Source organism: Schistocerca gregaria, chromosome 2 (assembly GCF_023897955.1).
Source record: "Schistocerca gregaria isolate iqSchGreg1 chromosome 2, iqSchGreg1.2, whole genome shotgun sequence".
Classification (NCBI taxonomy): Eukaryota; Metazoa; Arthropoda; class Insecta; order Orthoptera; family Acrididae; genus Schistocerca; species Schistocerca gregaria.
The window spans coordinates 833,679,444-833,692,026 of record NC_064921.1 but is presented as its reverse complement, the minus strand read 5'-3'; the positions used below and the strand labels follow the sequence as shown (position 1 = coordinate 833,692,026).

Here is a 12,583-nt window from a genome sequence, read left to right as displayed (position 1 = left end):
TGGCCGTGACATCACTGACTCTCCTTCTGCACGCCTCGCACCGTTCATTACTCAGGCTTTTGGTAGGTTGTCACATTAATGTGGCTGGTCAATGTACTTCACATATGTTTGTACTGAAAGTCAATTGAAGGTCTTCTTGTACTCAGTTAAAGTTTTCTAACTTTGTGACTTCTCTGTATACAACAGCAACATGGAAATGTCGACGTAATCCAGTAGGTCATTTATATCATTGTGAAAAGTAATGGCCGAATACGGCTTCCCTGCACTGAGCCCAAAGTCACTTTTTCGAGTACGTCTGAAGACGTCTCTCCGTTGAGAACCATACACTGTGTTCTGTTTGCTAGGAACTCTTCAGCCCAGTCATACAGCTGGTCTGATATTTCGTATGTTTGTCTTTTGTTCATCACGTGGTAGCGCGGAACTGTATCGAATGTCTTCCGGAAGTCAAGGCCCATAGCATCAACCTGGGCGCCCGTATCTATTGCTTTTTGGGTTCTGTGGACGAAGAGAGCAAGCTGGGTTTCATAGGATCGGTTTTTTTCTATACCCCCAGGAAGTTTCAACACGGCGCACACTCCACGTAGAATGATAGACGCATTCTAAATAACTCATTTTAATTACTGTGCACTTTCATCCATTGCCTGATTCATAATGTATTACCCTAAGCGACTGTGATTAACTGCACGTCAACTCAGTTGAAAATGTAAATGAATTCTTAGTGTGAAATCTGAATAGTAATCCTCAGTATAGAAGATCAAAGAAAACAATCTCAGGAATGGACTTTGCATAAAACCTGAAGCCATTAATGGGCGAAGAGATAATTTCCCTTGAATTAATAGTATAACTATTAAAAGTATTGCTATGAGTATTAATATTAAGTTAAGAGCGTTATTCAATTTAGCAACGCTATTACTTTTTTTGTCATGTGTCGTACAGCTTTCTGAACAGTCTGGTAGCCTGGTCGGCCATGATGTTGCAAGTAATCCCAGAAACTGGAATCTATAAGAAGTCATTAATCGATCTCCATAAATCGCCCGGAAACCATTAGCTTACAAGTACTGAAGGGCTTTATCGATGAAAAGTGGATGACAGTTGTCGAGTACATAGACACTAAAATGTCCGTAAAAGAAAATGTGACTGCAGGTTCTTACTATACCTCGTTGTCCTTCTGAAATATCCATCTACCTTTTCCTCTTTGGAACCATATTATTTTCTAAGGAAACGACCTATTTTCCTTCTATTTGGACTAGACGACGAACCCCAGACTATGATGCTGCCACAACCATGCTTAATAGTCAGAACCACATTCTTTTTGTTGTCCCTTTGGTTTTTTGGTCGACCTACGTACTGCACAGTCTCAGAAGGAAATACTTTAATTTTACTTTCGTAACTCCATAAATCCTTAGACCAATCTGTAGCACTCCAAGTTTTATGTTTCTTTGAAAACTCTGTTCTGGCCTTCATATTTTTTTAATTTATGAGGGTTTTCCGTGATGGTTTCTACCATTTAAATCACCTGCTACCAGATTACGTTTTACAGTAGACTTGCAGGATCAGTCCATGACGCTGCTAAAGATCATTCCTAAATTGTCGATCCGATTTTCTTGGATGAGCAGCCGACTGCTTACAGATAGTACGATCCTCCCTCATTGTTGTTTTCCGAGGAATACATGACCTTTGCTTATTCGTTCCTTCGCTTTTGTGCCGTCGACTCCACACACTTATTTGTTGCTATGACATGCCGTAGTCTCTAGCAACTCTAGACTGTGACTTTCCCTTCTTCAAAGCATTCACAACAGCTTGTCTCACATCAGCCAATTATTTTTTTTTTTGTGTTTTGGCATGCTGCTAGTTACCTTTGTAAGTAAACAGTGTCTTAATGCCTAAGTAACAATAGTTAATGACTAATGTACCACAAAAGCAAATTACAAAATACTTCTCAGCTGAAGGAATAGTGGCTCACATTGTCATAGCATAACCTTGCTTGTTTACCAGTTAATCTGCAACCACGCAGACGTGAAGCTCTTAATGGAGTGACGGTCATAGGCGAAAAGATGTTTCTGCCATGTAACCATACATAATGTATGTATTTCACGATCCAGATTTCGCCTTCCGACATTTTTCAGTGCTACTCTAAAATAAATAAACAAAAAAAGTTCAAGTAACAAATAGTAATTTTTTTGTCCTGCGTTTTGTTATTTGTACATGAAATTGTTTTTATTTTGTAGCACTTGAAAATGGCCTGAGGCCGATATCTAGAAAGTAAAATGAGCGCATTATATTCAGTCAAATTCCGGAAATACTTTTTCAAAAAACTTAGATGACTGTGGCTTCGGAAAAATAAGAAAAAATCAACAAGTGTTACATAAGCTCTGTTGTGACCGCAGGCAAACAATACTGACAACATAACACCACAACTACGAATTTCTTTTGAGTGGTACTGTACGAAAGAGACGACATAGCTTCAAAAAAAGAGAAATTTCATTTGATTTTTTACGGGAAAATGAAGTATAATAATTAAAATGGCCAGTGGTTAATTTATACGACACGTGAGTTCATGCACATTACATCGTTAATAAACGCTGCCCAAGCAACGTTGTGCAAAGAGTACCGTCGAACAAAGCTGTCGGTGTACGCTGAATTGTGGTGCTATGCGTTAACATTTTAGTACAGGTGTTGTAGCGAGTGACATTACTCCATTACTAAAGTGTATGCCATCACTGCCTCCGCTCCCAATCTCTCAAGCGTAAGCCGCACGGTGTTGCCGTCCCCAGTCGGGTTTTCAGTTCTGTTCGTTGAATAATAAGGGGTGTTTCATTTCTGTGAATAGACCACTAATAATCGAATCGAAGTCAGCTTTCTGAAACATGTAGTGTAGTGAATAAATTAACGAAGCAGTGGTAGAGTTGATGAATTCTTTTTAGCGCCACTTACTCTCATCCTGGCACGGTCGCCATCACAAGGCGTTCTCTCTGTCTGACACGGCAGAGACGGGCGATCGGTGCGCGGCGCTCGAGTGCGGACCGTGGTCGCGCTGCGAGCTCTCCGCCTCCGGGAACCCAACGTGCCGCTGCCTGCCGTGTCCACCCACACCCGCCCACGCCGCCCGCGTCTGCGGCTCCGACGGCGTCGACTACGCCTCCGAATGCGAGCTGCGCGCCGCCGCCTGCCGCGACGGCGACCGAGACCTCACGCTGCGGTACAGGGGGCCCTGCGGTAAGTCACACGCCGAAACCTACCATACCCTCCCAGCCACACTACTGGCTCTTCACAATGTTCACTGTGAAAGGCGGTAGGCGGACCTCCTTCCATACAATTCTGTAGTCTTATTAAGTGCTGCAGACTATTCTGTCTTTGTTTTCATATATTTTTAAAATGACAGGGAGGAAGAACATGCCGAGAACGGAATTCAGTGCATTCAATGTTTTTTTTCATTTCTTTACTTTATTTTACTTTTATTTTATTTTATTTTTTTTCGTTTGATATCCACCCTACAATGTACACTTCTTGATAGTTGCTAAGAAACATCTGACTCTTGCCAAGGAACAATTGCCTGTTGCTACTGAACAACTGACAATTACTACAGACCAAATGAACAGTGACAGTAAAACGAAATGTAGAGGGCAGGACGTGTTAACTGTAGGAAGCCTGTGCACGAACGCTCTGTATCCATTCGACAGTTCATGCAGTACTGTGTCTGACGAAGTTTTTTGTGGGACCATTTAGTGCGACATTCCGTGCAGTTTGGCACCGTCTGGAAGACATCATTTGAGATCTTACGATAGAGCACGAGCAGTTGGACGGTTCGAATTAGATCGAAGTATCACCTGTATGACCACAGTAATAGGTGTGCTCCAAGGTATCGCTGGAGGTGAGAACACTAATTGAAAGCAATAGGATGGATATGTAGCCATTGTGGCGAGAAGGAACAGACATCTCACTTCTAGGTAGATAGTTGGAGACCTTGCAGCCGGTACCGGTGCAAGTTTCTGTGCCACAACCGTTTCGTGGCGATGGAATCAGGCTGGTTTGAATGCTATGAAACATGTTAAACGCCATCGTCGAGAAAGAGTTCAAAGCAGCAGCATCAGTGCTCCAGAGTGATATCTACAACGAATATCGCTTCGCGGTGGAAGCGATTCTGGCCACCAGTTAGTGTGTAGAATGAGGGTTAACACGTTACACACCACGGAATGTTCACGAACGTCTCACTATTGCCTAGACATTGTGGTGTGGACAGGCATAATGCACAATGGCCGAACACTGCTGCATATCTTTGTACGAGGTACCATTGCATCTTAATAGCACTGCAGGGAGATTATTTTGGACCATGTTCGTCTGTTTTTGGGTGCGATAGGTTCCGCCTTCCTACTTATGGACGACAAAGCTCGCCCACACAATATTGCTGGTGTGTCGGACACACTGGAAAGTGAACATATTGGAAGAATGGAATGGCCTGTGTTATTCTATAAAGCACGCCTAGGAGGCTCTTGGCAGATGTGTTTCTAAATTGACACCCCGTCTCCGAAGCGTGCAAGAACGGAAAACAGCCTTGACAGGGGATTGGGGCTACATCTCCCAAGGATTTCTCAACATTTTGTTAGGCAGCATGAACAACAAGTGCAAAATGTGCCCGAGCAAGGCATATTCCATACTGAGAGTCCGATATCGACCTTTATGATGGGAATCTGACCTGTGTCAAACATGAATATTATTTATAGCTGTTATCGTGCATTCCATGTGGTAAAATCAGCACCACTCTGCGTCATACAGATGGCAGCAGTATCGCGTACACAAGGTATAAAAGATCAGTGCATTAGCGGAGCTATCATTTGTACTCAGGTGATTAACATGAAAATGTTTGCGACGTGGTGTTTTGATTAAGAGACTCTGAACGCGTAATGCTAGTTGGAGCTGGAAGCGTTTGACATTCCATTTCGGAAATCGTTAGGAATTCAATATGCTGAGACTCACAGAGTGCAGAGTGTCCCGAAAATACCAAATTCCGGGCATTACCTGTCACCACAGACAACGCAGTGGCCACTTAACGACGCATAGAAGAGGCGTCTGCGAAGAGTTGTCACTGCTAACAGACAAGCAACACTGCGTGAAATAACCCCAGAAATCAATGTGGAACGTACGACAAACGTTCCCGTTAGTTCACTGTGGCGAAATTTGGGGTCAATAGGCTACGGCAGTAGAGGATCGACGCGAGTACTTTTGCTGACAGTCTCTCTTAGGCACGTAAGCATATCAGTTTGATCCGAGACGACCGGAAAATCGTTTCCTGGTCAGATGAACCGCGATTTCAGCTGGCACGAATTGACGGTAGGGTTCGAGTGTGGCGCAGACCCCACGAAACCATAGACCCAGGTTGTCAACGAGACACTGTGCAAACTGGTGGTGGCTGCATAATGATTTGGGCTGAGTTTACATTAATGGACTCGATCCTCTGTTCCAAGTCATTGAATGGAGATGGTTATATTCGGATATTATAAGACCATTTGCAGCTATTCATGGAACATAATAGAGGTCATTTCGTTTACAACATCCTGCACAGGCAACAATTTAGGAATTATCGACGGTTATGGAGGCAGCGTGGTTCAGTATTTCAGTAGATGACTTCCAGAAACTTGTTGGGTCCATGCCACGACGAACTGCTGCACTTCATCGGGCAAAAGGAGGTCCGAGAAAATTCAAAGAAGTATCCCATTACTTCTGCGACCTCAATGTGTATGGGTAGCAGGTTGATTGTTCCCTCTGATTGATTTATTACAAGAACCAGTTTTCGAGGTAGGCTGCGCAGTAGTTCTGGTGTCACATGTGCCATGTGCGTGAGAAAAGTAATGAGACTGACAATACTGCAATCGATCTGGTAACGTTGCGTTCTCCTACTTGTGTACAACTCTGTGTTCATCCATTAAAGATGCTCGGTCCAAGTTCCAACTCCGTACAGCCACAACGTGATTTTTGAGAGCGCCATCAGTGAAGCTATGTTTTTGTTGTGTATTACGAAAGTGGAAGAGCGGAATACAGAGCCAAGTTATGCCATCAAGTTAAACTTGAGGAATCCACGAGTGTGAACTTTGAAAAGTTGAAACAGACCCATGGGGAACAATCCTCATCAAGAACGCAAGTTTTTCGCTGGCACAAATCATATTTGGAAGGCCGGGAACACGTTGAAGATAAACGTCGCACAGGTAGATCTTCAGTTTCAAAACCGAAGACAACCCTGGAACGTTGACGTGCTGTTATGAGATCAGGCTGACCTTCAACAATAGGGATGATGGTTTGGCATTTTAAAGTTAAATACTTCCAGCATAGATCAAATTTGCACATGCGAAAGGTTTTGTGCCGAATTGGTGGCGAAAAACCTCAGAACTGACCGCAAGGACAATCGAAGAAACGTATGCGTTGATCTTGAGAGAATTGCCAATGACCGCGAATGGTTCAGACTTGTGATCACTGGTGATGAATTCGGGTTTTTAAGTGCGATTCTGAGACAAAGCGGCAAAGTGATGAGTGGCACACAGAGATATCTCCTCGACTGACAGAAACTCGAATGAGCAAATCAAAAATCAGATCAAGGCTGATGTTCTTTTTTGACAGTTGGGGTATCGAGCATAAAGAATTTGTTCCCCCAGGACAAACTGTCAACTAAGTGTTGTTCAAATATATTCTTGAAAGGCTCAGGAAGAAGGTGAATAGAGTGAGACCGGACGTTGAAGACGAAGCTGCTTCATGACAATGCCCGCTGATGACCACGCTGTTTAGCGCCCGTAAACCTCCTCTCTCATGACAATGCCCCTTGTCACACGACCACTTCCATTACGGAACTACGGTCGCAGGTTTGAATCCTGCCTCGGGCATGGATGTGTGTGGTGTCCTTAGGTTAGTTAGGTTTAAATAGTTCTAAGTTCTAGGGGACTGATGACCAAAGAAGTTAAGTCCCATAGTGCTCAGAGCGACTGTAACCATTACGGAATTTGTGATCTCCAAAGACACAAAGACATTCCTGTTGTCTTTGTGACTTTTTTCTTCTCCTGATATTGAAAAATGCTTTAAGTGAATGTCATTTTGGAGCCCTGAAGAACATTCAGAAGCATGTGACCCACATGTTAAAGACCCTACCAGTTGAAGCCTTTCAGCGCTGCCACCAAGACTGGGAAACTACTTTGAAAGATTATTGTTTTTTGAAACAAATAATAACATCGGTAGATAAAAATCGGTCTCATCACTTTCCTCACACACTTCGCATCCTGTGCCTAGTGGCTATGAGTATGACATACGAGAGGCATACACACACTCATATTTCCCTCCCTCCATACCAAAAGGAATATGAAAATATAAGGTGTAGTCAAATGAATACGGGACAGATGGTCAAGTATTAAGTAAACTGTTCGTTATTTCAAAAGACGTCGCCATAACTGTTAGTACATCTATAGCGAAATAGCATGGGGAGAGATCGGGACTGCCCGCATCTCGTGGTCGTGCGGTAGCGTCCTCGCTTCCCACGCCCGGGTTCCCGGGTTCGATTCCTGGCGGGCTCAGGGATTTTTCTCTGCCTCGTGATGGCTGGGTGTTGTGTGATGTCCTTAGGTTAGTTAGGTTTAAGTAGTTCTAAGTTCTAGCGGACTGATGACCATAGATGTTAAGTCCCATAGTGCTCAGAGCCATTTTTAGAGATCGGGACTATATGGGGGATATGTAACGGTATCATAGCGGAGCTTCTGCAGTGTAGTCGAAACAACTTTGGTAACATGCGGGACGGCATTATCCTGCAACAGAATGACGCCATCCGTCAACATTCCTAGACACTGGACTTGTTGTGGGCACTTTTGATAATAATTGTACATGTGGTACTGAGTCAAATGCTTTTCTGAAATCAATAACTATTGCATCCGGCTTTCAGTTTCTCCAGGGAGAGAAATGCGTGTTGGATTTGGCGTGGTCGATGTTTTCGGGGTTCGTGCTGGTTGGCATGGAGGAGATCATCCTTTTCGAGATATCTCATTACATTTGAACTCAGAATACGCACTAATATTCTACAACAAATCGGTGTCAAGCCTGTTGGACGGTATTTTTCTGGATCACTTCAACCACCCTTCTTGTGGATGGATGTGAATTGTGTTTCTTTCAACTACTGGGCACCTTATTTGTTCGAGGATCTACAATAGATTATTCTTAAAAGAGAGGCCAACTCAACCAAAAATTCATTGTAAAGTCTTATAGGGATTCCATCGTGTCCTTGAGATCTGTTCAGTTTTAACGATTCTGGCTGTTTCTCAACACCAGTGACTGGTGGGCCCATATGTTGTCAAGTCTGTCTCGACTAGCAGGCAGACGTTTCGCTAGGAATACCGTACATATCCCACATGAGGTCCCAATCTCTCTCGATGCGATATATGTGTTTTTGGAGCCATGAAGAAACACATTCAAGGTGTCCGATTTGCTTCGGACGAAGAGGTGCATACTTAAGTGCAATTGTGGCTCAGTTGGCAACCGAAAACATTTTTCCATGAACGTATTGGAAGACTTGTCTCACACTGAAATAAATTAAATAATAAACAGTTTGGTTATCTTTTTCTGTCTGTCTCCTAAGTGGAAACAAGGCTCCGAGATCAGACGACATTCCGTCAGAACTACTGACAGCCTTGGGCGAGCCAGCCGTGACAAATCTCTTCCATCTGGTGTACAAAATATATAACACGGGCGAAATACTCACAGACTTCAAGAAGAATATAACAATTCCAATTCCGAAGAAAGCAGGTGCTGACAAGTGTGAATATTACCCAACTATCACTTTAATAAGTCATGGTTGCAAAATACTAACACGAATTCTTCACAGAAGAATGGGAAAAGTGATAGAAGTCGACGTCGAGGAGGATCAGTATGGATTCCAGAGAAATGTAGGAACATACGAGGCAATAGTGACCCTAAGACTTATCTTAGAAGATAGGTTAAGAAAGGACTTTCCTATGTTTATCGCATCTGTAGACTTAGAGAATGCTTTTGGAAATGTTGACTGGAATCTCTCTCTGAAAGTGGGAATGTAGCAGGGGTAAAATAAAGGGAACGAAAGGCTGTTTCACAACTTGTACAGAAACCATACAGCTGTTAGACGACTCGACGGGTGTCAAAGGGAAGCAGTGGTTGAGAAGGGAGTGAGACAAGGTTGGAGCCTATCCCCGATATTACACAATCTGTACATTGAGCGAGTAGTAAAGGAAACAAAAGGAAAATTTGGATTAGAAATTGAAGTTCAAGGAGAAGAAACAAAAACTTTGAGGTTTCCTGACGACGTTGTACTACTGTCACAGACAGAAAAAGGACAGAAAAAGGACCTGCAAGAGCAGCTGAACGGAATGAACAGTGTTTCGAAAGCAGCATATAATATGAACATCAAAAGAGCAAAACAAGGATAATGGAATGTAATCGAATTAAATCAGGTGATGCTTAGGGAATTAGCTTAGGAAACGACTCACTTAATGCAGTAGATGAGCTTTTCTATTTTGGCAGCAATATAATTGATGATGGGTGAAGTAGACGGATATAAGATATAAACTGGCAGTGGCAAGAAAAGCGTTTCTGAAGGAGAGAAATTTGTTAACATAGAGTATATATTTGTTATGAAGTCTCTTCTGGAAGTGTTTCCAAGGACTGCAGCCATGTATGGAACTGAACGTGGACGATAAACAGTATATACAAGAAGATAATGGAAGCTTTAAGAATTTGGTGGTACAGAAGAATGCTCAAGATTAGATGGGTAGCCCACGTTACTAATGAGGAGGTACTGAACAGAACTGGGGAGAAGAAAAATTAGTGGCACATCTTGGCTAAAAGAAAAGAGAGGGATGATTTGACTCAAGGCATCAAGGGATCACGAATTTAGTACTGGAGGGAAGATTGGGGGGGGGGGGGGGGGGAGAGGAAGGGTAAAAATCGTAGAGGGAGACCAAGAGGCGAACACAGCAAGCAGACTCACAAGGCAAGGATGTAGGCTGCAGCAGTTATTCCGAGACGAAGGGGTTTGCACAAGATAGAATAGAGTGGAGAGCTGCATCAAACCTGTCTTCGGACTGAAGACCACAACAACAAACACTTACTTAGCTTGCATGGCTTGCATGTATCGCGAATCTCCCGTCCAGTGCCAAGCCCAATTGACGGGAAAAAAATCGCAAGTAACTCCTGTACACAAGGGTAAAACAACGGACCTGCAAAATTACATACCAATATCTTTAACATCGGTTTTCAACAAAATTCTTGAAATATTCTCAGTGCGAATACATTTCATTGGGAGGAAAGTGATTCCGTCCACAGATTAGCGTAGCTATAGAAAACTTCCCCTTTTCTCGCATGACATCCTGCGAACCATGAATCAAGGGCAACCAACGGACCGACGGATTCCATATTCCTAGATTTCCGTAAAGCATCTGGCAATGTGCAATACTGGCGACTGTTAATGAAGATACGAGCATACGGGTAGGTTTCAAATATGTGAGTGACTCCGCATGTTATAGATCCCAATATGTTGTCCACGACGGCGAATGTTTATCAGAGATAAGGGTAGAGTCAGGAGAACCTCAGGGAAGTGTGACAGGACCACTGTTGTTCTCTGCACATATAAATGATTTGGGGGATAGGGTAAGCAGCAATCTGCGTTTCTTTCCTGATGATTCTGTGGTGTATGGGACGGTGTCATCGTTGAGTGACTGTAGGAGACTACAATATGACATACAAGATATCTAGTTGGCGTGATGAATGGCAACTAGCTCTAATTGTAGTAAAATGTTACTTAATACAGATTAATAGATAAAACATTCATAACATAGTACTAGTACTAGCTGACTGACACAGTCAAGAAAATTAAACAGCTAGGCGTAACGCTGGAAAGGAATATGAAATAAAATGAGCATACAAGGACTGTAGTAGGGAAGCCATATGGTTGACTTCGGTTTATTGGGGGAATTTTAAGAAAGAGTGGTTCATCTGCATAGGAGTCCGCCCCCGGTAGCTGAGTGATGCCGGCACGGTAGCTCAGCGTGTTCGGTCAGCGGGTTAGCTGCCCTCTGTAATAAAAAAACTGAGTTAATAGATCAACAACGAACTTAAAAGGGTGTCTTACGACGTCCGCCCCGATCAGATTTATTTAAAAAAAAGTGGTCAGCGCGACAAAAGGTCAATTCTAAGAGCCCGGGTTCGATTCCCGGCTGGATCGGAGATTTTTCCCGCTCAGGGAATGGGTGTTGTGTTGTACTAATCATCATCATTTCATCTTCATCGACGCGCAAGTCACCGTAGTGGCGTCAAATCGAAAGACTTGCACCCGACGAACGGTCTACCCGACGGAAGGCTCTAGTCACACGACACATACAGGGTGCTACAAAAAGGTACGGCCAAACTTTCATGAAACATTCCTCACACACAAAGAAAGAAAACATGCTGTGTTGACATGTGTCCGGAAACGCTTACTTTCCATGTTAGAGCTCATTTTATTACTTCTCTTCAAATCACATTAATCATGAAATGGAAACACACAGCAACAGAACGTACCAGCGTGACCTCAAACACTTTGGTACAGGAAAATCAGGAGAGCGTGGAGGCCATGGAATTGGTCCGCCTCTACCAATCCATCGGTCACCGAATCTGTTGTTGAGAAGCGTACGAACACTTCGACTGAAACGTGCAGGAACTCCATCGTGCATTAACCACATGTTGTGTCGTACTTGTAAAGGCACATGTTCTAGCAGCACAGGTAGAGTATCCCCTATGAAATCGTGATAATTTGCTCCATTGAGCGTCGGTGGAAGAACGTGGGGCCCAATCAAGACATCAGCATCAATGCCTGCCCAAACGTTCACAGAAAATCTGTGTTGATGACGTGATTGCACAATTGCGTGCGGATTCTCGTCAGCCCACACATGTTGATTGTGAAAATTTACAATTTGATCACGTTGGAATGAAGCCTCATGCTTAAAGAGAACATTTGCACTGAAATGAGGATTGACACATTGTTGGATGAGCCATTCGCAGAAGTGTACCCGTAGAGGCCAATCAGCTGCTGATAGTGCCTGCACACGCTGTACATGGTACGGAAACAACTGGTTCTCCCGTAGCACTCTCCATACAGTGACGTGGTCAACGTTACGTTGTACAGCAGCAACTTCTCTGACGCTGGCATTAGGGTTATCGTCAACTGCACGAAGAATTGCCTCGTCCATTGCAGGTGTCCTCGTCGTTCTAGGTCTTCCCCAGTCGCGAGTCATAGGCTGGAATGTTCCATGCTCCCTAAGACGCCTATCAATTGCTTCGAACGTCTTCCTGTCTGGACACCTTCGTTCTGGAAATCTGTCTCGATACAAACGTATCGCGCCACGGCTAATGCCTCGTGCTAATCCATACATCAAATGGGCATCTGCCAACTCCGCATTTTTAAACATTGCACTGACTGCAAAACCACGTCCGTGATGAACACTAACCTGTTGTTGCTACGTACTGATGTACTGTAGAGCAATGAGTCGCATGTCAACACAAAAACCGAAGTCAACATTACCTTCCTTCAATTGGGCCAACTGGCGGTGAA

General features: G+C 43.6%; 1 protein-coding gene across 1 annotated transcript in view; it reads left to right on the top strand.

The window, feature by feature from the left end:
* LOC126336002 (agrin-like) overlaps positions 1-12,583 on the top strand; it is a 1,245,461-nt gene that overhangs the window by 877,828 nt on the left and 355,050 nt on the right. Inside the window, exon 4 of the mRNA XM_049999480.1 lies at positions 2,989-3,216. Coding sequence (XP_049855437.1) covers positions 2,989-3,216 — 228 coding nt within the window. The remainder of the gene's footprint in view (positions 1-2,988; positions 3,217-12,583) is intronic.